Source organism: Simochromis diagramma, unplaced genomic scaffold (genome assembly GCF_900408965.1).
Source record: "Simochromis diagramma unplaced genomic scaffold, fSimDia1.1 OVJJ01000630.1, whole genome shotgun sequence".
NCBI classification, from domain to species: domain Eukaryota; kingdom Metazoa; phylum Chordata; class Actinopteri; order Cichliformes; family Cichlidae; genus Simochromis; species Simochromis diagramma.
Window position 1 is genome coordinate 652,352 of NW_024386927.1, and position 25,951 is coordinate 678,302.

The 25,951-nt window shown below is 41.2% G+C and overlaps 1 protein-coding gene across 4 annotated transcripts in view; it reads right to left on the minus strand.

Moving 5' to 3' along the window:
• Nucleotides 1–220: 220 nt before the first annotated feature.
• LOC120736690 (epidermal retinol dehydrogenase 2-like) overlaps nt 221–25,951 on the minus strand; it is a 32,009-nt gene continuing 6,278 nt past the window's right edge. For 2 of the 4 annotated variants that reach the window (XM_040036963.1, XM_040036964.1), the window contains exons 2-7: nt 23,764–24,091; nt 20,828–20,959; nt 20,541–20,640; nt 20,014–20,158; nt 14,562–14,687; nt 221–815 (exon numbers count right to left, since the gene is read on the minus strand). In XM_040036963.1, coding sequence (XP_039892897.1) covers nt 719–815; nt 14,562–14,687; nt 20,014–20,158; nt 20,541–20,640; nt 20,828–20,959; nt 23,764–24,084 — 921 coding nt within the window. In that variant the 5' untranslated portion in view covers nt 24,085–24,091 and the 3' untranslated portion in view covers nt 221–718. Of the gene's footprint in view, nt 816–11,059; nt 11,471–14,561; nt 14,688–20,013; nt 20,159–20,540; nt 20,641–20,827; nt 20,960–23,763; nt 24,092–25,951 lie in introns of those variants that run through there. The other 2 variants (XM_040036965.1, XM_040036966.1) reach the window with 2 other exon arrangements.

The following is a 25,951-nucleotide window of genomic DNA, read 5'->3' on the forward strand; positions in this document are numbered from 1 at the left end:
ATTATGGTTGATTGTTCCTGAGTGCTTAGCTCTGGCACTTGGTGTTTGATGAGAAAGTATTTCAGCTGGTAAACACTAAACAGCATGAACAACTAAATGTATGCGTCAGCCTCTCTTTTCCTGGGGTCCCATTTTCAGGTCCACGGTGTGCCTGTTTAAAAACTCAACTGATGCCATTTTTAAAGGTTTCCAAATATAGCACATTCACTGAAGAGGCCTCTTAGTAAATGGATGTTCTTTATTAATGCACTAAATTTGGTAGCAACATCATATAAGCATTTTTAATTGACAATTACGCTGGAAACTGTCAGTGTTAAACAATCTACACAAAGGCAATTTCAGAAATGTCAGGAAACATTCACAACAACGTCACATTTGATGCAGAGTTATGAGGACTAGCATGCATTAACAAAACAACATATAAAGGATCACCATGAGTGGTCTTTGTATTCCTGTTAATACTATATCACAGACTGTAAAATGACAATGATTCACTAATAATAATAATGCAATTTAAAAACACATTTAAAAATACATTCATTCATTTGGGAAGTTGAGATTTAAAACACAAGGCTCGTTATACTGAGATGTGCTGCTCCCTGATATTACACCAAGAAACACTTAATTCGAGGGTTAAGAATTAAATTGTTGTTGGTGTTAATTTTAATGCATCCATCCTTCCATCTCAGGTATTCTTCATAAGTGCTTCTCCTCTCCGTCACTCCTGTTTCCTGGAGCGCCCCCTGAACGTGTCCATGAGGTTGAAGGCTCCCAGGTACTGGCCCAGAACAATGGCCTGCTTCATGTTCAATACACTTTGAAGAGAGAAAAAACATGGAAATGAACATACAAAATACATACAAAAAGTGTTTGACATCTGTGTTAGTTTCTTTTTATGTGCCAATGTCTTAATATGCAATAACAATGCAACTGCACCAGAAACTGCACGGACCAAAGCGAGTGTAAGTTTCCACGAACAGTTTCAACATCAACTCTGCAAAACTTTTATGATCAAGTTTTGCTGAGTAAAAAAGTCCAAATGCAACTGGAGTGGCTATAGCCTAGGAGAGGTCATCAGGGAGGTTGCTGGTTTGAACCCTGACTAATCCAGCATGCCAAAGTATCCTTGGGCAAGACATTGAGCCCCAAGGTGCTCTGTGTGGAATCACTGGTTAGTCATATTTTCAGGTGGTTTAAGAAATTTGGCCAGATTTCCAGAAATTTAAGCGGCTCCATCCAAAGTGGAATGGATGCCATCTTTCCTAAGAAGAGGTTGGGTTTCCCCCAGAAAGCTTCCGAATTATGTACAAAACCCACATCATTGTTCATCCCTAACAGACTGGTAACAAACTTAATCAACTTCAGCCTCCTACACTCCATCTCCCTCTGGATTAAGGACTTCCTCAGTGACTGCCCACAGAAAGTTGCTGAGGAAGTAGTAGGGCCGCACCTCTCCCGCAGCACTCAGTCATTTTCAAACAAAATAAATGAACACTGGAGAGAGTGCCTCCTTTCAATAACCCTGCAGTATCTCATTTGTGCTATCAATACAAACCATACATGTTGACACACATGTATATAAACAGGGTGTATCAAAAAGAGTCAGCCTATTATATATTAATTAATTTCAGTGCTTTAATTCCACAGCCATTCACAAACCTACTCTAGAAAGGGGGATTCAGTACCACGTGGTTGCCAGTATGTAGCACAAGAAGTGCATTGTTAGCAGTAAACTCATCCAACTACAACATTTCCAAACATCTCACCACCATCCTAGCCCCCTGGTGGAAAACACACCCCATTAAAAACTCTACAGACCTAAAACCTGGATCACTGGATCCAGATGAAACCAGAGTGTCCTTTAATGAGGCCTACATTTCCACTTGCATATCTTTAACCAAGGCAGTGGAGACTGTCACAACAAGACAACAGCATCTAGCTCCTTACAGAACAGAACTTTACTCCTGAATACAATAGAACAGAATAGAATAGAATAGAATAGTCCTTTATTGTCATTGTACATGTACAATGAAATTGTGGGTGCTCCACACTAACTGTGCTGGAATAAAAATATGAATAGTTGACAGCAGGAATGAATGGCAAACAGGAGAAATATGTACAGTCAAGAGGAATATATATCTAAAAATCAGAGAAAGGGCCACTGTAAAGAACACGTTGCATTAGATTTACATGCTGTTAGACCACATACTTACAACCAGATATTTTAAACACAACAAGGGTATCTACAGATAAGTACAGTTCTTGGCTCTTTCAAACAGACAGAACCTAGCCACCTAAAGATATGTGGATGCCACTGTGGTTAAAATCAAAATCTATCAAAACCCAAGAAGTAGAATCTTTCACTGTTCACATCAACTCAGTGGATAGAAACATAAAGCTCACCAGGGAAGAGACAAAGGACCATAGTTTGCCATTTATGGACTGTGCTGAGCGCATTGAGGACTCGGGAAGCCTCAACATTTACGTTTACTGGAAGCTCACGCACACAGACCAGCATCTACTCTTTGACTCCCATCACCCTTTGAAACACAAACTTGGAGTAATCAGGACCCTGCAACACCGGGCAAAAGCCCATCCCAATAAGGCAGAAACAGAAAGAAAAGGAACACATACATGTAAATGAACTCTTTCATCCCAAGGACAGAACTCCCAAACACAAACGAAGCAACATAGTGTATGTACTGGAGAAACCAAACAGCTACTCAATAAACACACGACACCTCGACGGGACACGACTCACTGTAAAGATGAGCAAGGCAGCAGAGCAAAGCTAGCCAGCTGGTTCTTAGAAAGTTTATGATCACGTGAGAAGTTCTAAAACAATGAAACTGTACCTCCAGCAACTCTACAAGAGTGCTGCAGCAATCCTTTAAAAATAAACAAACATTCCGAGGACTGATGCCCTCATTAGCATCATTAGCATTAAGCATAACAATGAATCTAACAAACAGCTCCTAATGGAACAAAATATTTGTTCTAATTTAAATAGGTCATGTCTAATAATTTCATAGAGCCAGAATAATGTTGCTTGCATTTCTCACTGGTAGCGAAATCTGGATGACTAACAACTCCAACAATGACTGTCTTCAAAGAGGGAGCAGAGACAAGGCAGGATAATACAACACATTATTAAAAGCCCGGATACAATGGCTTTTATCTAAAATGAACAGAGGTGACAGGCGAGGCACTATCTGTGAGCTGTATTTGTGTGAGCTGTTTTCCAGAGACAAAAATCTTTCTAATAGAGAATAATAGCCCTGTCCTCAGATAAATGGACTAGAGGAAGAAGCAGAAAAGAATGGCAGACATCTTTTCTTCTTAAACACTCACTCATGAAATACAATTAAAGAACAAAACGATTCAGCAGCAGTGCAGGGGGCTTCAGCTATGTAAGACCTGGCTCTTCCAAATGGTGCATTATTATTTCTATTATCAGTGTTATTGCTAAGGTATTACAGATTTCACTCATTTGGGTAAAGTGATGTGAAGTTTACACAGTGCTCATACAACTAGACTTTTAATTTATGTTGGCAAGCTGAGGGCAGTCAAATACAATGTGACCTTAAAGTCCCAGCAAGAAATCATTGCAACTTCTGTTAACCTCTTAAGCACCCAAAGATGGGTGCAAGAGGGAGGAGATCGTGGAGATCAGGAAACCGCATTAACAGGTTAATGCACTATTATGTAAAACTCACGCGCTGACATTTTTGCTCACTTCTGCTGCCTTTATAACCAAAAGGGGTTAACCTCCCTCACTACAGGGAGTGCAGAATTATTAGGCAAATGAGTATTTTGTCCATATCATCCTCTTCATGCATGTTGTCTTACTCCAAGCTGTATAGGCTCGAAAGCCTACTACCAATTAAGCATATTAGGTGATGTGCATCTCTGTAATGAGAAGGGGTGTGGTCTAATGACATCAACACCCTATATCAGGTGTGCATAATTATTAGGCAACGTCCTTTCCTTTGGCAAAATGGGTCAAAAGAAGGACTTGACAGGCTCAGAAAAGTCAAAAATAGTGAGATATCTTGCAGAGGGATGCAGCAGTCTCAAAATTGCAAAGCTTCTGAAGCGTGATCATCGAACAATCAAGCGTTTCATTCAAAATAGTCAACAGGGTCGCAAGAAGCGTGTGGAAAAACCAAGGCGCAAAATAACTGCCCATGAACTGAGAAAAGTCAAGCGTGCAGCTGCCAAGATGCCACTTGCCACCAGTTTGGCCATATTTCAGAGCTGCAACATCACTGGAGTGCCCAAAAGCACAAGGTGTGCAATACTCAGAGACATGGCCAAGGTAAGAAAGGCTGAAAGACGACCACCACTGAACAAGACACACAAGCTGAAACGTCAAGACTGGGCCAAGAAATATCTCAAGACTGGTTTTTCTAAGGTTTTATGGACTGATGAAATGAGAGTGAGTCTTGATGGGCCAGATGGATGGGCCCGTGGCTGGATTGGTAAAGGGCAGAGAGCTCCAGTCCGACTCAGACGCCAGCAAGGTGGAGGTGGAGTACTGGTTTGGGCTGGTATCATCAAAGATGAGCTTGTGGGGCCTTTTCGGGTTGAGGATGGAGTCAAGCTCAACTCCCAGTCCTACTGCCAGTTTCTGGAAGACACCTTCTTCAAGCAGTGGTACAGGAAGAAGTCTGCATCCTTCAAGAAAAACATGATTTTCATGCAGGACAATGCTCCATCACACGCGTCCAAGTACTCCACAGCGTGGCTGGCAAGAAAGGGTATAAAAGAAGAAAAACTAATGACATGGCCTACCTTGTTCACCTGATCTGAACCCCATTGAGAACCTGTGGTCCATCATCAAATGTGAGATTTACAAGGAGGGAAAACAGTACACCTCTCTGAACAGTGTCTGGGAGGCTGTGGTTGCTGCTGCACGCAATGTTGATGGTGAACAGATCAAAACACTGACAGAATCCATGGATGGCAGGCTTTTGAGTGTCCTTGCAAAGAAAGGTGGCTATATTGGTCGCTGATTTGTTTTTGTTTTGTTTTTGAATGTCAGAAATGTATATTTGTGAATGTGGAGATGTTATATTGGTTTCACTGGTAAAAATAAATACTTGAAATGGGTATATATTTGTTTTTTGTTAAGTTGCCTAATAATTATGCACAGTAATAGTCACCTGCACACACAGATATCCCCCTAAAATAGCTAAAACTAAAAACAAACTAAAAACTACTTCCAAAAACATTCAGCTTTGATATTAATGAGTTTTTTGGGTTCATTCAGAACATGGTTGTTGTTCAATAATAACATTATTCCTCAAAAATACAACTTGCCTAATAATTCTGCACTCCCTGTATTCTCGGAGCTTCAGACTCAGGTGTCAAGCAACTCATATTGATGTGGTGATCAGAAGCTGCGGAAAGTGAATAACATGCAGTGACTTTCAGCAACTACGTGTGAAACAACTGTGCTCGAAGGGAAGTGCCAGAACTTCCAGGGGAGCATGTGAAGCCAATGAGAGCAAAGTATGGCGTTGATTGACATAAGAGCTGGTGGAAATTTGCTCACCTTCATACAAACTGTACAGAAAATCTGCAATGTTTTAAAGTTCCACCAATGCATTGAAAAGGCAAGTCACATTTTAGACAGACTACGATCTCTCCTCTTTGTTGACTTCTACAGAATTACTGACACAGTAAATGCCACATTCAAAATGTCTATAAGATGTTCTGCTATCCCATTTCTGTAACTGAGCAACAGAAAGCTGATTGAAAGATTAAGTTTAAGTGCAAGGTTCAATTAGCTAAGAATTCGATTTTTGACAGTCTCAGAATCTTCAGCGTTACTTTAAGATTTTTTTTTTGGCACATTTCTATTTTTCTTCTGCTCGCCTTGATTTTTTCCTGAGATACTCTTTCTTGTAATATTGGTTATTTTCTGGTCCACTTGCATTAGTGCTTGTTTTAAATGGTAAATGGACGGATTCTTATATAGCGCTTTTTTTTTTTCTTCTTTTCTCTTTTTTTTAGAAGGTTTGTATGGTGGATCAAAATCTGCCAGTACTTTTCTGCTTCATAAGTTGATCAATTTTGGTAATATTCCCAATACTACTGGTTAAAATCCATCCCAAAACCATGGTAGAGTCTGCACCATGCACCATGTTTTACAGATGGCTGTTGTGTCTTTCTCTTGACCTGCTTCGTACCTATTGATGAAGGTTTGAACCATAAATTTCCCATTTGAAGTCCCTCCACCATCAGACCTGTTCCCACTGATTTTCAGTCCAGTTCTTGTTTAATTTGGCATAGCTCAGCATTTTCTCCATGTTTCCCTTCTTTAAGAATGGCTCCTTGACAGCAATGCTTCCACTGAGACTGTCTTTACTGTCTTTTCATCTGTTTCTTAAGGACATGACTTTCAGATACTGTTTATCTTCTTTAAATTGTTTTGTTAGGTCTGCCCCCTTTCCCCCATAGATTCGATTAAAGAAATATGAGCAAATTACGTGTTTTTGCGACAGGCTACTAGTAACAAAGTCCTCAAAGATACAATTTAAAACTGAGAAATGCACAGCTTTAGTAACACTCCATGTTTTCTTCTGCACAGTTTCTTTCTTGAATATCAACTGTGGTGGACAAACAGTGAAAGAATGACTGTATCTGCATTACAGTGTGCAACAGCACGCTGAGACAGAAAAATCTGTAATACGACACCTCAGATGCTGGCAAACCTCTGCATGAGACTCAGACAGGTTTGCAAGTCAAAATGAGAAGACAAATTTACTGGGTGTGAATGCATACCGCTCCGTCATTACTTTTAGAGAATAGTGGCCATTTCCCACACAATGCCAGCTGATGATGCGGGCATCGCTGAATAGCTAAAGACATTAAATTGTCAGGGATTACATAGCGCTTTTCTACTCTCCCGGAGTACTCAAAGTGCTGTATACAACATGCCTCATTCACCCATTCATACAAGCACTTCTAAACTCAAGTGCAAACTAATAAACTCCGATGAACACATCAGAGGGCAACTTGGTGTTAGTATCTTGCCCAAGGATATTTGGCATGCAGATTGGGGAAGCCCAGGATCAAACCGCCAACCTTCCAATCAGTAGCTGATCTGCTCTACCACCTGAGCCACACCTCATACTGGTGTACTGATGATCATTTCAGACTGCCTCTTCTTCCTGATCCTGCCAGTCTTTTTTCTTTTGAAAATGGCCGTATAGCTGAAGAATTGACTGTCTGAGCTGTAGACAACCCTGAGGTACTAAGTTCATCTAGAGGACAGGACATAAATAGTAAGGAAGTCATAAGTCCCTAGGTGAGTTGGAGGACAGCATGGCTGGGAACTTGCAGATCTTAGTGATGGACCTGGTTCTGGGCGGTCTTTGATTTGTGACGGTGCATCGCTACACTTCTCAAAAATGTCAGAATTGAAGGGCGAAATATCTGTGGACTGTAAACCAGATGGAATGTTTTTGGGTGTTGCAGCTGGAGGCAGAGCAGCCTTGACAATCCCTGGAATATAACACATGATCATAGTCTTGGCAGAATTCATCTTCATCCAGGCAACACTTGCATTATTTCCCGTTTTCTTAAATGGGTCATAGACACTGCGATCCAGTGGATGAGGTTCATGGGTGCAGATGGGATGGAAGGTAAGCGCCATGATTCCCCTTTCCTTGCAGAACTGGATAGCTTTCACTGATATATGCACTACCACACGCCTTTAATGGTTTTTCTTTATTTTCATGACTAGTTGCCTCTGCACTCCTCTGCAACAGGCTGTGGTTCTGCTTCATAAAAATTGTAAACCATGTGCTTCTCACCACATGATTGTGGGTGTTATAAGTTACTGTGAGCTAATAAAACAACTTTCAGACCTAAAAAAGAAAAGTGGAATAACGACTGAGTACAAACATTTTTTTTTAATTGGTCAGGCACCTTTGCTAGTATTCTGTCTAACTTATAACCAGGTCTGCTGTCGAAGTCAAATAGTCAACCAACACTTTTTCCTGCGCTTCGGAGAAGCTTTATTGCCGCTATATTAACCTACCAAGGATCACGGGGTCTCTGTCTCACAGCTTTTTGCAGCATCTACTCAGTGTTACATGGCAGATGTTCCTTTGCCACTGATCTGACTGCCTTCAGCAGCCACACCAGTATCAGTATCCCTTTTCCAGGCAGCTGGACAAGTATAAAAATGAATAAACTCTTCTTTAGGGAAGGGGATGGTTGTAACACTTAAAAAATATGTTACAACCCACCCTACCATTATCTGTTAACGGCTTTAGCATTGTGGTTTGAAATGATCAGGGGGAAAATGCATCACAGTTTGCCTAAGAAACTACAATTTCATCTACTGTAAGTCACACTGTTTTGCAGTTTAAGCACTAAACTTTGTTTAGTGCTTAAACTGCTCAAAAGATCAACTTTCTTACCTCAAAATCAGTTTTGCCCCCAATAAAACCTGCATGCAGCGGTTTCCAGCCATGACAACCACCATGCAAAAACAGGGATTGTGTCATGTGGGCAAACACTGAAATGATCGTGAGACTCCTAGCGCCTTCCTCATTGGTGACATTTGTGGTGTTGTGAGTTTCCCCTAGTGCTTTTCTACTCTGCTCGAACACTCAGAGCATTTTATACTCGAGCCTCATTCATAAAGGGTAATACCATCCAGAGTAACTACCATTAGAATCTACTGTCAGAGGCCATAAGACCATTTGTAACCTTCACTTTGCACTTTCTGTACCGTGATGATCGTTACATTCTCACTGAAACTACTCAAAAGACAAAAAGGAATGAAAGGAAGGTTGGAGATTGGCCTATAATTAGCTAAGGCAGCTGGGTCTAGAGATGCTTTCTGAGTAACAGTTTAAATACTGCCACCTTAACGACTGCTGGTACATAGCCCATTAATAGAAACAGATTGATCATATTTAAGTTTAACCATTACATAGTTTTAAATGCATCACCAAAAGGCAAAGATAGGTGTATCGGTGCAGCAGTAGGGATACACCTATCATGGGGAAGTGATGTGGCCACTCTATGTCTCAAGTCTTTTAAATTAGCTCTGCTGAGCTGGATCCTTCCAAGACCTTTGTTTTCTCTGTAGGAATACATGATGAAGGAAAAACTTCCTAATTATGTGACTTTGGCCCTACCTTGCCTTTTTTACTTAAAGTTCTTAATCTCAAGTGTGTTTACTAGGTGCGTGAAGTGTCCCTTGTATCCTAGGGGCAGACCCAGCAGGTTGCTGAAAATCATTTCTATTTTACATTTTGTTTCTCAGCACCACTACAGACGAGTTTAAAACAAAGAAGATGATTGAAGTGGATGCAGTAGCTGTAATTCAAGAGGTTTAACAAAAGTATTCATTTTTGTTTATAATCAGAGTCAATTTTACACACGTGACACATTTTCAGTCTCAAAAGGCAGAAAAAAAAAAATCTAACAAATTAAAAAAATATGTAATTTTTACACAACAATGAAAATTGTGCAGTCACTAAATGCCTGAAGTCTGGAACCCATGAACATCACCAAATGCTGCATTTCCTCTGTTCAGAGAATCTGCCAGCCCTTTACTGTAGCGTCCTTCAGCCATATTTTTAAATCCAGTTTAATCTTTCCCCCCAGCAGAGCACAAAGTGACAGACTAGTTGATACAATATCAAAATTCTTTGCCTTTAGAAACTTGTTTGCTTTTGCAGTGTATATTGTGTCTTTATACATTTGTATTATAACAGGCAGCGTGGTTTGTGAATGCGATAACTTAAGAACAAGGTGATGTAGGATTTTAAAATTCATACCACAGGTGTACCTACTTGGAATGTTAGATGAGTCAGAATCTCAGTGACCTTGGATTTAAGGTCAAGGTCAGGGGTCACGTTTTCTGAAAATCCTGTGAATGCAATAACTCAAGTAGGAAGACACTTAATATTTTCAAATTGATACCAAACATGCATCTACTTGGAGGCTGAGGGGCGGCACTGGCAGCTGACACAAACACGTTTACAGTCATTCACTCGTCAATATCAAAGGCCGGAGATGGTGATCACATCACAGATTTATTAGCAGCTCAGAACAAACTCTATAATCTCCATCTTTGTAACTCTGGCACTAAATAAATGAAATTTAACTGAATTGAATGCAGCTGTCTGTTCAACAGACCAGACTGGTCAGTGACTCGTGTCTGAGAGGATTCCAGTATTTGAGTGAAGTTGAGCCTAAAAGGACCAAAAAATCAAAAACTGAACTAGATGCATTTGAGGTGAGTTTTAAATGCAGGCTGCAGACAGTCTGTGCTCTGAACATTGGACTGATTCTTATACAGCGCTTTTCTACTCTCCCGGACTGCTCAAAGCACTGTGTACAACATGCCTCATTCACCCACTCATACAAGCACTTCTAAACACAAGTGCAAACTTAATCTACATTCACACACATTCACACTCTGATGAACGCATCGGAGAGCAACTTGGGGTTAGTATCTTGCCCAAGGACACTTGACATGCAGACTGGAGGAGCCGGGGATCGAACCACCAACAGTAGCCCAGCAGCTGATCTGCTCTACCACCTGAGCCACAGCCATTTCATTTCATTTGTTCACATTAATAAAATTCAGAAAATTAACAGATTTATCAATATGACAACACTATCATTAAATTGGGGATTAGATGAATTACAAGCAAGTATTTCACTTTGTGTTTGAGGCAACACAAAGACATTAGATGCTCTTAAAAAACAAAAACAATCTAATTCATGGAACGAGGTCCCAGGAATCCTGAGAATCTGAAACATCTGAGATCTTAGGGATCTTGGTCAGTCGGTGGCTGATCCGATACCTGCTGATCTCTAATCTGGATTATAACATGCTCTGAAGGCAGTTAGGCATGAGTTGCCATGGTAATCTTCCCCAATAAGAAATGATCCACCTTTGTAGTTCTTAAACCACTGGGTTAGTTAGCTGCATAAGAGCAATCCAGCTTTGTAGCACAAGCCAGGTCCAGGAAGATTTGACCCCACATCTTGTTTCAGTATAATGACATTGGCGAATACAATATTAGGGGGAAACAAATTTAATGAAAGTTAAATGAGTGTTATGAGAGCAAGACATAGTATCTGAATGTTGTCTTTAATACTTGACATTTTAGATATTATATAGCACTCATGGCTTCACTACATGTAAATACACCATCACATGTAAAAATGTCATGCGCTGGGTTTCATGGTCACTAAAGCATCAAATCCCTCCTAGTAAACTTCAACATTTAGCACAGACGGAGGTTGCAGAATGTTTCGTTACACGTTACAACAGTCCGAGCAACAATGTGCCCTGTACATGGTTAGAGGTTACAGCTGAGCACAACATCCAAACACTTTTCAGTGTGCACTGAGGCGTTTGTGGCAGTCTATTTCAACGGCCAATTCCATGTAACGGCCAAAGAGGTAGCGCAGTTTCCACTGTAACACACTGACGATGATGGAGGGAAACAAAAGAGAACAGGATGAGGACAACAACAGAAATATAACCCCATCAGCACCAAGGTCATTTTAATGAAATACATAACATATGTAACCATTACGGCAATCGAATAATCTGCCAGTGATGGCTGCGATGTCATTTTAATTATAAGGAAATAATATTTCTCTTCAACAATCAGTTTAAAGCCAAGTTTAACCTCATGTTATTGCTGGGATGTATCCATCTAAAAACAAACAAACATCCACACAAAAAGATGACAAAGACGAGGACAGACCTGAAACAACTACTGTACCAAACACACCGACAACGATAAGACCATTACATAAACAACATGCAACATTACTGTGTTCTGGCACAAAAGTCATCCAAGTGGAATCTTTATGACTTCAGGTTCATCAACACTGTTTTTCTTCTGATTGTGACAAAACTACGCAAGCTGAGAATTGTGTAAATATTCTGTGTAAAGAACGTGTGTGTGGAACTGAGTTGAGATATCGTGTTTTCCAGCTTAGAGCTTTTTAGAAAACAAAAACAAAAACATGGCTTTCAGTGGTTAGTGAGCTGCTGAATATCTCAGAGTGCTAGTTAGTGTGCATGAGTTCAGTGTGTGCCAAAGACATTATTTAGGTCTGAGTCATTCTGGAAACGTTAGTAAGAGGGCGAAAAGAAATAATAATTAAAAACAAAATAAATCTCAGAATCAGTTCTGGGTTTGTTTTGTTTTTTAAATATACAATAAGTTTTTGCACGTATCAAATTGGTTTTAAATTTGGTGCCTTTTCACACCGGACATACGGACATACGACGTCCGTGTGAACATTTTGTGCGTTAAAAATACTTTTGGACTACCTATTGCTAAAGCAGCCGTTCACACCAATCGTGTATTTTTATTGGACGAATTTGCTGAATTTATTTTTGTCAAACCAAGCTTGAGTCTTCAGATGTTTTGGATCCAAATAAACTGATCTGACCAACCAAATCGCTGTATTTGGCAACCAGCTTGCTCATAGCTGCATATACAATGATACAGAAAGAGGAAAATGTTACATTTTTACCACAGACACACTGATGAGCACTGGTCTGGCTCACTGGGCTCTCTGAAACGATTTCTCCTCCTCAGATCTGTTTCCAACTCTGCTAACAGCAGTTCAAACTGACACACTGACATCCTTCAATATGTATGGAACTCGTGACACAGCTTCAGCTGCTGGACAAAGCCATAAAACTCTCTCTGCTGACAAATGAATAAAACCTGGATTTCTTCCTTTTCTCATTTAGGAACATCACCACTTTATGTGGACTCTGTTTTAATCGTTTGCTGTTTTAACTGTTTGGAGTTTGTTGAAATAGTTTTGTGAGCTTTAAGCTGAGATTCTGGCAAAATATATACTTATATGTAAAAATGGATACAGGATTTATTGATACGGTTTGCATTATTCTAACCAAATATGATTTAGGGTCTAAAGTCCCGTTTTTTTTGGCCAGGCCTTCTTTTCGAGGTTGGACTTCAGGTAAATATTGACAGGTTGTCCCATTCCTGTAGGTGAAACGTCACCAGCTACAGGTAGAGACATCCATCACCTTGTATTCTTGTGATAGCCTTTCCCCACCCCATCGTGTGAACATGTGTACATGATCCTCCTCAACACCCCACCTCCAGCAAAAATCGACCTTCAAAGATGGTAAAATGCATCACAACAAAAACTAGAAGTTAACCAAGTCGAGCAAAGGCCAGAGAGCAACAGGCAGTGTCGTTAGGCCACTCCCACTCCCATCAAGGCCACCTGAATCACCAGAGTACAACCAGAAATACACAGAATGGTGACTGGTGCCCCCATGACCCCAGAAATAGCCCACGATATTATTAAAAAGTTAGTCATTCATAATTTCTGTGCATTGCTGCATGAGTTGTTTCACCAGAAAGTGGAGTGCAGCCAAACTATATTTGTTATGCACAGTGCATCCAGAAAGCATTCACAGCACTTCACTTGTTTCACATTTTTATCTTAAAGCCTTTTTTCAAAATGGATTCAATTCACTTTTCACCTTAAACACAAAAACCCTGCCGGTTCAAGTCTGGCTCCTGGCAGGGCCACTCGGGACATGATAAGAAGCCACTGCTATCCTGGCTGTGTGCTTAGGGGGAAGATGAACCTTCGTCCCAGTCTGAGGTCGGTACAGAGTGCTCTGGAAAAGGTCCTCAAGGACGTCTCTGTACATTGCTGAATTCATCTCCCTCCACCCTGACCAGTCTCCCTGTTCCTGCTGCTGAAGAACATCCCCACAGCATGATGCTGCCACCACCCGGCTTCACTGCAGGGACCGTATTGGTCAGGTGATAAGCAGTTCCTCGTTTCCTCCAGACATGACGCTTGGCGTTCAGGCAAAAGAGTTTAATATTTGTTTCATCAGACTGGAGAATTTAATTTCTCGTGATCTGAGAGTCCCCTCAGGTTCCTTTTGGCAAACTTCAGGCAGGCTGCCACGTGCCTTTTACTAAGAAGTGACTTCTGTCTGGCCTCTCTGCCGTATAAATGATCGGTGCTGCAAAACAGCCAGTCCTTCTGGACCGTTCTCTCTCCAAAGAGCAATGCTCGAGTTTTTTTTGAGTGCAACCATCTGTTTATAATTGCTAACTAAGGCCCTTCTACCTGATCCCTCAGATCATCTGGGGAGCTAGCTCCAAAGAGTGAGCTGGTGGTTCTAAGCTTCTTCCATTTACGCATGGAGGCCACTGTGCTCACTGTGATCTTCACTGCTGTGGAAATTCTCTACCCTTCCCCAGATAGGTGCATTGATCTATGGAAGGTCTTCAGCAATAGTTGAATGGAAGGACCAATCAAGGCCTTCTGTGTCTTGAGGTAGGTCAGGCGGTCTATTAAACCCCAGCACTTGTTCTATTTCACTTTACCAATTTCTGCACCCTCAATTTTCCAGTGGGGATATACAAATGATCCATTTTGTGATACGGCATGACAAAATATGGGACCAGTGAAGTGGATAAATCTTCAGATATCTCTACATTAGTGAGTGTGGAACTGTGTGCAAGTGAAAGAAACAAAGAAAGGTAGTGACTAACTTCTTCAGACCAGCTATGAGGTACATGCTCCGAGGCAAAAGCAAGTAGACCTGGTCTGTGAGCACAGCATGGATGATCTTCTTTGCCACATAATCAGGATTCAGGATTGGTAGCAGTTTTGGCCACCTGATGAACACAAAGAAAGAGACAAAAAAAAAAAAAGCACTGAACTTAGCATTTGTCAAGTTCTCCATTTCAAGTTCTCCTGCGACAATCTGGGTGGGTAATCAGATATTTGGTTGAAGGTTACAGAGGGTAGATTTTTAAATGATTTGGAAAATTATTACACTTTATATAATTCATGTAATTAATGCACTACATCTGCTTACATGATGTGTATTATAACATTCATCACACCAAATATACAACATGTAATTCTAATTTTAAACAGACTATTGGAATCTGCACAAACAGTCCCCTAAAAAGATTTTACTCTTCAATAATGCTACAAATGGCAACTCTATGAATAGTTACACCATACTAGCACCAGGTTTTCCCCCGTTTTGCTGTCAGAAATGCCTTAATGTTTGTGCCATAGATTAAACAAGGTGATGAAAACAGTCCTCAGATTTTGGTGCACGTTGACATCATGGCCTCAGCTGCTGCCGATCTGTCGGCTGCACGTGCATAATGTGAACCTACCACATCCCAAAGCTGCTTCATTGAGATGTGGCAGCTGAAGGCCACTGCAGTGAACTCATTGCCATGTTGAAGAAACAATACTGAGCTGATTGAGCTTTGTGACATGATGCCTTATTTGGCTCGATGCACTGTGGTGATACAGGGATGGACACTGTGGCAACAATACTCAGTACCAACTGAACACTATTTAAACAGGACACGCACACCGTAACATCTCCACAAGCATAAACTGACATTGCCATCCAAACATTACAGTAAGGGAGGAAATTTTACTGTAAGTCACAGTAACCTTGTTAATGTCGCCTATCAACTCGTCACCCAGACAGCTGCCACTCACTGGTTATTCATTTCTGGACCAGTCTCTGCCATCCTACAGATGCCTGGGTGGGATGAACCCCAGCAGATCAGCAGTTTGTGAAACACTAAGAAGCATGGTTTGACACCATGCTACATTCAAAGTCACTGAAGTCTCAGTTTGATGCCATTCAGATCCTCAGTTTAAACTTCAGGCAGTCGTACTGACCATGTCTACTTGCCCAAATGCATTGTATGGTAGGCTGATCACATGTTTGTGTTGAGAGGCAATTGAACAGTGTACCTACAGTGGGGCAAAAAAGTATTTAGTCAGCCACCGATTGTGCAAGTTCCCCCACCTAAAATGATGACAGAGGTCAGTAATTTGCACCAGAGGTACACTTCAACTGTGAGAGACAGAATGTGAAAAAAAAAATCCATGAATCCACATGGTAGGATTTGTAAAGAATTTATTCGTAAATCAGGGTGGAAAATCAGTATTTGGTCAATAACAAAAATACAACTCAATACTTTGTAACATAACCTTTGTTGGCAATAACAGAGGTCAAACGTTTACTATAGGTCTTTACCAGGTTTGCACACACAGTAGCTGGTATTTTGGCCCATTCCTCCATGCAGATCTTCTCGAGAGCAGTGATGTTTTGGGGCTGTCGCCGAGCAACACGGACTTTCAACTCCCGCCACAGATTTTCTATGGGGTTGAGGTCTGGAGACTGGCTAGGCCACTCCAGGACTTTCAAATGCTTCTTACGGAGCCACTCCTTTGTTGCCCGGGCGGTGTGTTTTGGATCATTGTCATGTTGGAAGACCCAGCCTCGTTTCATCTTCAAAGTTCTCACTGATGGAAGGAGGTTTTGGCTCAAAATCTCACGATACATGGCCCCATTCATTCTTCCTTAACACGGATCAGTCGTCCTGTCCCCTTGGCAGAAAAACAGCCCCATAGCATGATGTTTCCACCCCCATGCTTCACAGTAGGTATGGTGTTCTTGGGATGCAACTCAGTATTCTTCTTCCTCCAAACACGACGAGTTGAGTTTATACCAAAAAGTTCTACTTTGGTTTCATCTGACCACATGACATTCTCCCAATCCTCTGCTGTATCATCCATGTGCTCTCTGGCAAACTTCAGACGGGCCTGGACATGCACTGGCTTCAGCAGCGGAACACGTCTGGCACTGCGGGATTTGATTCCCTGCCGTTGTAGTGTGTTACTGATGGTGACCTTTGTTACTTTGGTCCCAGCTCTCTGCAGGTCATTCACCAGGTCCCCCCGTGTGGTTCTGGGATCTTTGCTCACCGTTCTCATGATCATTTTGACCCCACGGGATGAGATCTTGCGTGGAGCCCCAGATCGAGGGAGATTATCAGTGGTCTTGTATGTCTTCCATTTTCTGATGATTGCTCCCACAGTTGATTTTTTCACACCAAGCTGCTTGCCTATTGTAGATTCCCTCTTCCCAGTCTGGTGCAGGTCTACAATACTTTTCCTGGTGTCCTTTGAAAGCTCTTTGGTCTTGGCCATGGCGGAGTTTGGAGTCTGACTGTTTGAGGCTGTGGACAGGTGTCTTTTATACAGATGATGAGTTCAAACAGGTGCCATTCATACAGGTAACGAGTGGGGGACAGAAAAGCTTCTTACAGAAGACGTTACAGGTCTGTGAGAGCCAGAGATTTTCCTTGTTTGAGGTGACCAAATACTTATTTTCCACCCTGATTTACGAATAAATTCTTTACAAATCCTACCATGTGAATTCATGGATTTTTTTTTCACATTCTGTCTCTCACAGTTGAAGTGTACCTCTGGTGCAAATTACTGACCTCTGTCATCATTTTAAGTGGGGGAACTTGCACAATCGGTGGCTGACTAAATACTTTTTTGCCCCACTGTAATAAAGTGGCTGTAAGCGTGTGTCCACAAGAAACGAACCTCATGTTCAGTCGTGTCTGTTAACATGTGGCTTAGCAGTTTCAGTGCTGCCAGTCCACTTCCATCACATAACCTGTGGTCTTCTGTTCCTGGTTAATAACCAATATGTTTGGTTAGTTGGTCAGCAGCTGCTGTTTTTGTGTGAAACTGGAAGTGTGACAGGACTTCTAGTCCTCATATGTGTCTGCAAGGTGGTTTGCGACTATGTGCTAGATGGCGTCTTGGGACGCCTTTGCAGAATCTGCAACTTAGGTCATGTCAGCTGCGGTAGACTCCTGTCTCTGTGGACCTGCTGCTTAGGCCTGTTAACAATAATCAGAGCCTCTGTCTACATTGGCCTTTTCTAGCCACTGGTAGCACTTCTTGATGTCAGCACGTCCTCGCCCAATGGTATCATGCAAGGGCTTGGTCCGACATCTTTATGCATCTTCAGCTGCTTAAGGCATTCTTGGAGCCACTCATCTGGTGAGGTGGTGATGGTTGGTGGGCTGGCACATCTCTGATGATGGCTCTGACACTCAGTAATCCTAATCCTCCCCCTCCTGTTGCTCATAGAGTCACAGTGTGCTGGATTTCAGGTGGAGACCTCCATGCTTTAAGAGGAGTATGCACCTTGACAACAGTGGCATCTATCTCCGTTGTAGCATGGACGAATATTGGTGTGACACTAAGAAAAAAATATTGTAATTCTATTTGAGAAAAAAAAAAGTAAAAATATTCAGATTACGGTTATTTCGAGACAAACTGCTACAAAATGCCTTGTATAGACGAGTTAGTGAAACTAACTGATCAGCATACTTGTGACGCAACTGTTGGTAGCCTTGAATCTGTCCATGAACAACCATTTCATGCTGTATAAATCCATTCTTCCAAGTTTGTGTGGCCATAAGCAACTTTCTGCACCATCTTTTCAATGTCCTTGTACTTGACCCAAACGAGAAATAACTTCATTCCTTGTTACTAAATGAGATTCTGAAGTACTACGTTATAAACTTATAGGGTACAGCAACTGCCGCAGTTTGCCTGGAAACAACCATAATCTCCACATTTTGACTTTTTTCTCAAAATACATTTGACTTAAATCTCAAAATTTCGACTTTTATCTCTGTTTTTTTGTAGATGATGTGCTTCTGTTGGTATCAGGTGGTGAACTCCATCCCACATCGGAGTGGTTAACAGCCAAGTATGAAGCAGAGGGAATGAGAAGTCTGAGGCCATCATCCTCAGCTACATAAGGGTGCAGGGTCCACTCCGGGTCAGGGACCAGTTACTGAGGAGTTTAAATATCTCAGGGTCTTGTTCATGAGTGAGAGGAGTGGGAGATCGACAGACTGATTCGTTCTGTGGCTGCAGTGATGCAGCACCTGACTAGTTCGATCAGTCAGTTGTGGTAAAAAAAAGCACCAAATATAAAAGTGAAGCTCTCGATTTACGGGTCAATCTACGTCTCCCCCCCGTCCACCTAAACTCACAGGCTCAACAAGGAGAGCGCTGATCAGAAATGCAGCCAAGAGGCCCATGGTGACTCTGGACGAGCTGCAGAGATCTACAGCTCAGGTGGGGGAATCTGTCCATAGGACAACTATTAGTCGTGCACTGCACAAAGTTGGCCTTTATGGAAGAGTGGCAAGAAGAAAGCCATTGTTAACAGAAAACCATAAGAAGTCCCGTTTGCAGTTTGCCACAAGCCATGTGGGGACACAGCAAACATGTGGAAGAAGCTGCTCTGGTCAGATGAGACCAAAATGCAAAACGCTGTGTGTGGCAGAAAACTAACACTGCACATCACTCTGAACACACCATCCCCACTGTCAAATATGGTGGTGGCAGCATCATGCTCTGGGGGTGCTTCTCTTCAGCAGGGACAGGGAAGCTGGTCAGAGTTGATGGGAAGATGGATGGAGCCAAATACAGGGCAGTCTTGGAAGAAAACCTCTTGGAGTCTGCAAAAGACTTGAGACTGGGGCGGAGGTTCAGCTTCCAGCAGGACAACGACCCTAAACATAAAGCCAGGGCAACAATGGAACGGTTTAAAACAAAACATATCCATGTGTTAGAGCGGCCCAGTCAAAGTCCAGATCTAAATCCAATCCAGAATCTGTGGCAAGATCTGAAAACTGCTGTTCACAAACGCTGTCCATCTAATCTGACTGAGCTGGAGCTGTTTTGCAAAGAAGAATGGGCAAAGATTTCAGTCTGTAGATGTGCAACGCTGGTAGAGACAGACCCTAAAAGACTGGCAGCTGGAACTGCAGCAAAAGGTGGTTCTACAAAGTATTGACTCAGGGGGCTGAATAATTACACACACCCCACTTTGCAGTTATTTATTTGTAAAAAATGTTTGGAATCATGTCTGATTTTCGTTCCACTTCTCACGTGTGCACCACTTTGTGTTGGTCTTTCACCTGGAATTCCAATAACATTGATTCATGTTTGTGGCTGTAATGTGACAAAATGTGGGAAAGTTCAAGGGGGCCCAATACTTTTGAAAACCACTGTACAGATTCTTAATGACACCTGTGACATTTGAAACCATAAAAATGGAAACCATGTAGCATGACCTACTTAGTTTGACATCCATCGAACATTCCGGTGTTGATGAAGTACGGGCATACAATCGTAGTTTTGACACCATCTTTCCCAGTTGCTAGCAGCTCAAGACCCACAGACTCTGCAAACCCTACTGCAGCAAATTTACTGGCACAGTAGTCTGCAGAATGAAGGTATAAGACAAAGCATTACAAAGAGATGTTCCTTAAATAAGGTTACTTCACCAATACCAGAAAGTATATTTGTTTAGTTAAAATGATCACGTATGAGAGTATGCACTTTTACACTGATGGCTTAATAAATAATTCAGTCCTTAATAAAAACAATAAATAGATTAAAGAATGACATGCAAACAATGTCACAGGTTTGGTTAAACCAGTGGTAGTGTGACACTTGCACTACAGTTTTTGGTGATGACTGCTGGTCATATGCAAAGGATTACGTCATGTTCTCAAGCTCCACGTGTCAAACAGGGGATTCATCCAACACATTCAACTTTAGAATTACTGAGATGCATCACATGTTTAGGGAAGAAAACACACCTGCCAATCCATTGACTCCTATGAGTCCAGCAGAGCTGGCAATGCTGACAAGGTGCCCATGATTGTTGGCAATCATAGCAGGAAGGAAGGCCTTGTAGGTCTGAGGGGAGAAAGAAAAGGGGGGGGGGAAAGACCAAATCACCTGCTGTAACAGAAAAGGTCGTATTCATTCTTAAATTCTACTAAAGAATCAACTGGAGACGTTAATGCCAAATTAAATATCACAGTGTTGTCTAATCTGCTAGTAAAATCATGTGGAGACTTGTCCATGTCCTTTACTGACTGACCCAAAAGTGAGCCATGATGTTGACATCCATGGTCTTCTCAATCAGTGAATCAGGAGCATCCATGAACTTCTTTCCTGTCACAATGCCGGCGTTGTTCACTAAAATGCTGACATCACCCACCTCTCGCTTCACCTACATGAAGGAATGAAGAAAAACCATCACGTATGAATAAATATCATTTTGTAAAAAAGATACTCCAAAGTAAAATGTACAACAGCTGTAGGATATGCATGAGGAAAAGAGATTCTATGATTTCCCAAACGATCTGTGTTGTCTTGAAATTGATCTGTGATTTAGACGAAGAGCTGTTGTTGTTCTCTCAGCTGCCTCAGAGATGCAGAGTCTCAGAGAAAGACATAACTCAAACATACAGCGGTGTGAAAAAGTGTTGTCTCGTCAGTCCACAGAGTATTTTCTTAAAAGGTCTTTGAGATCATCCAGATGTTTCCTGGCAAAACTGAGACGAGCATTTATGTTCCTTTCGCTCAGCAGTGGGTTTTGTCTTCGAACTGCTCTGCAGGCCATTTTTGCCAAGTTTCTTTCTTATTGTGGAGTCATGAACAGTTGCCTTAACTGAGGCTAGTGAGGCCTGCAGTTGTTGTTCTGAGGTCTTTGGTGATCTCGGATGACTCCTCTCAGGAAAAGCCAACCGACCAAAATTACCCTAAGAGAACAGCGAAGGTCCACTACAGTTTCATGCTTTTGCCATCTGTGGATGATGGCTCTCACTGTGGTCCACTGGAGTCCCACAGCTTTAGAAATGGCTTCATTACCTTTTCCAGATCTCAATTAGCTTCTCATTTCTTCCTCAATGTCCTTGAATCGTGCCATGTCGTCTTGTTTTTGAGGATCTTTTTGGTTCTATTCAAAGTGACTTCTTGATTGAGAAGAGGTGTGGCAGTAATCAGGCCTGGATGTGGCTAAATTGGCATTGAACTCAGCGTTACAATGCTGTGATACACCACAATGAATTTGTTATAACGGGGGGTTTGTATACCAGTATATCAGTTTAAATCAGATCAGGGTATATCAGTTTTTCACATGGGGCCATGTAGGTGTGGATTTTTCTTCCCTCTTAAAAGCCTTCCTGTTTTTGTGTCATGTAACTAATATTTGATCATCTAATATTTGAATTTCTTTGATGAGCTCAAACATGCAAGTGTGACAAACATACAAAAAACCTGAAATCAGGACGGGGCCAACAGTTTTTCACACCGCTGCAGGCTCAGTCTACATAACATTTAGATTCACTTTTTAGTTAAATTTTAAATAGCACCAATTCACAATTCAGTTGGTGATCAAACACACACTACGTTATGTTACACTGACTAGAAAACATTTCATTATGGTACACAAAATAAAAGCCTCCCAATAAAGTGATAAAACAAAGATCCTGTCAGCTTCCATCTTAGAGAAAACCTCTGACAACAAATGGAATCAAGAGAGAGTATGCAAAGAGAGAAACATGATGTTTGGATGGTTACAGTTACACTTAAAACGGCCCGTGGTGGCTCCTCAGCCGGAGCGGGCGTGGCCAAGGTAAAGCGATCCCACGCCTGTGACGTGGACAATGACACCACGAGTAGTAACGCCGATAAGCAACACTACCGGGGAGTAGTGTGTGTCCGTTCATTTACAGCTTCCTACACTGTATATTCATTCCGTTTACATTTTTCAGTGTTAAATCTTCCTGTGAAACGCTGATCTAGACCCAAACAAACAAGACAGAAGGCAGGAAGTGATGCTTGTACTCGATGGTTATTGCCGACTCATGTTTCTACACATGAAAGGACAAATCAATTATTTAACCGTACTGCTAATGTGTACAGATGTGTACAAAAAGCAAAAGTCTTAATATAAAACATGAATTAATTAATTGCTGAGTCAGAGAAAGGTGCATTTTAGTCTTTAGATTATTTTTATTATTGTTTTGGGGTTTTTTGCTCTAAAGAATTATACCTAAAACATGCGGAGCTTCACTTTAACGATGAGGAAAAAGCTGCTGTAGGAGCCACCGATTAACACGACTGCTGTCATTGCCACTTTGCACCAGCATTTCTAATAAATGAAAAGTCAACAATGCAAAGGACGGCATTACTCAAGCTGTCTGCAGCTAATTTTAATTTTAGTGTATCACTATGTGTGTGTGGCTGAGTGTGAGAGAGCGAGTTACTCATAAGTGCAAAAACTCCATGTGCTGTTAAGTAGGAGAGAATTAACACATCATTAGCATTCAACGGGGTCTTAATGAGCAAACGTTTAAGCAGCTCTGCTAACTCCTGCAGAAATTATGAACAACTTGTATGTCATAAAATTTTTCATATGGTTTCTTATGATTGTGCAACCATAGCATCATCGTCACAAGCCAAAAAACTGAATTAAAGTGAATGGATCAGACAGTGTGATAACAAAGTAAGTAACACGTTGATCCAGTGGTTAGCACTGTTGCTGCACAGCAATTACGTCCTACAGTTAAATGCACTGGCTTCCTGGGACTTTTCTGTGTGGCAGTCCAGGTACTCCAGCTTCACCCATCACAAATATATGGTTAGATTAGCTGCTGATTCTAAATTGTGACTATGACTCTTAATGGTCATTTCTCTCTGTTAGCCCTGCAACAAGTAGAAACCTGTTTAAGGTGCGCCCCATCTTTTACCCACTACAATAGGCTCCAGCCCCCCCAATGAACCTGAATTAGACAATGAGGGAAACCACAGATTTCTCTGAAGACTTAAAATCATTTGAATACAAAAGTTAAAAGGTCTAAAACTACTTAGACTAATATAATGTATTTTTATTTTCAAGTTTGGACGTTGTAATAAGCTCAGGTGGTTAACCTGTTGCACGTACACATCGATGTTAACTCAAGTCAAAAACGAAGTAGATGCCAGTTGCACTACAGGCACGTCGGTCTAATGTTCACCCAGAAACTTTACCTGGTCAGCCACTCTGTAAACTTCATTCTTGTCACTGCAGTCACAGATATAGTAGTGGACTCGACTGGCTCCATTACTTTTAGCCAGTCTAGCAGTTTCCTTCATCCCTTCCTGGTTGATATCCCACAGCACCAGCACGGTGCTATAAGCTGCAAATTCCTGAGCCATGAGACGGCCGATTCCACTACCGGCTCCTGTAATGAGCACCACCTCACCAGCAATGTTCTTCTTTTTCTTTGGCACAAAGAAGTAGATGAAAGACTCCACATTGTACCAGATGGACAAAAGGAGTACTTTGATGGTTTCCAAGAAGAAATTCATAATGAATCTGGAAAGAAAGAAGAGAGACATCAATCAAAAACAAAACAAACGTTTCCTGGTATTATGAATATGATTGGAAATCTTGATGAAATGATTTTCCTCCAATTTTTTTATACAAGTAGCTTCAGTCAGATTACAGAAACCTTTGCGTTATTCCTATGACTCTTTTTAGTTTTGTCTTTAATGAATTTAAAAGAACTTCAAAGCAAGTTGTTTTGGGGCGTTATAGAATTTTGTAAAAAATGAATTCAGGAATAATCATTTCAATAATAATTTAGGAAAAAGGCTGTAACATGACAAAACGTGGAACAAGGGATGTGCTGTTAATGCTTTCTGAATGCACCGTGTATCAGCATTGATACTGGCAACTTGCAGGCAGGACCATTTATAAGTGTAAATAAATAATGAGTACAATCAGCAAGCGCCCCTCATTTATCATACACTACCTCATTTGGAGTGCAAATCTGACATGAGGTGCCAGCAGCTGCATCATAGTGCATATATAGCAGGAGAAAAGTTTTTTTGTCTTAAGTGGTGAAACAAGTTTATTTTACACACTATTGAAGATTGAACAGCTCTCCCTCTCAGACATGCCTGTGTGTCTGTGCTTGTTCCATTGTGTGTGCTGAAGATGTGAACGCATAGCATTGCTATAACAATGACACTGTGATACGACAATCACATAAAAAGTAATACCATACCATATTATCAGCACAGCCCTTTCTTTTTAATCTGGTTTAATGCTCAGTTATTGTGGGTGATTTCAACACCCATGTAGATGCTGAAAATAACTGTCTTAACAAGAAATGTAATCTGTTATTAGACTCAATTGGCTTCTCTCAAACTGTAAAAGAACCCACCCACCACTTTAATCACACTCTAGATCTTGTTTTAACATATGGCATAGAAAATGAACATTTAACACTGTTTCCTGAAAACCCTCTCCTGTCTGATCATTTCCTGATAACATTTACTTTTACAATAATTGATTACACAGCGGTGGAGAGTAGACTTTATCACAGTAGATGTCTTTCTGAAAGCGCTGTAACTAAGTTTAAGAATATAATCCACCCACTGTTATCATCTTCAATGCCCTGTACCAACACACAGCAGAGCAGCTACCTGAACGCTACTCCAACAGAGGTCGATTATCTTGTTAATAATTTCACCTCCTCACTACGTACGACTCTGGATACTGTAGCTCCTGTGAAAACTAAGGTCTCTAATCAGAAGTACCTGACTCCGTGGTATAATTCTCAAACACGTAGCCTAAAGCAGATGACTCGTAATCTGGAGAGGAAATGGTGTGTCACAGATTTAGAGGATCATCATTTAGCCTGGAGAAATAGTTTGCTGCTTTATAAGAAAGCCCTCCGCAAAGACAGAACATCCTACTATTCATCACTGATTGAAGAAAATAAGAACAACCCCAGGTTTCTCTTCAGCACTGTAGCCAGGCTGACAAACAGTCAGAGCTCTTTTGAGCCAACCATCCCTTTAACGTTAACTAGTAATGACTTCATGAACTTCTTCACAAATAAAATTTTTATCATTAGAGAAAAAATGACCAATAATCATCCCACAGATGTAATATCTACAGCTACTCTTAGTACCATTGATGTTAAGTTAGACTCTTTTTCTCTAATTGATCTTTCTGAGTTAACTTCAATAATTACTTCCTCCAAACCATCAACGTGTCTTTTAGACCCCATTCCTACAAAACTGCTCAAAGAAGTCCTGCCATTAATTAATGCTTCGATCTTAAATATGATCAAACTATCTCTAATAATCAGCTATGTAGCACAGGCCTTCAAGCTGGCTGTAGTTAAACCTTTACTCAAAAAGCATCTCTAGACCCAGCAGTCTT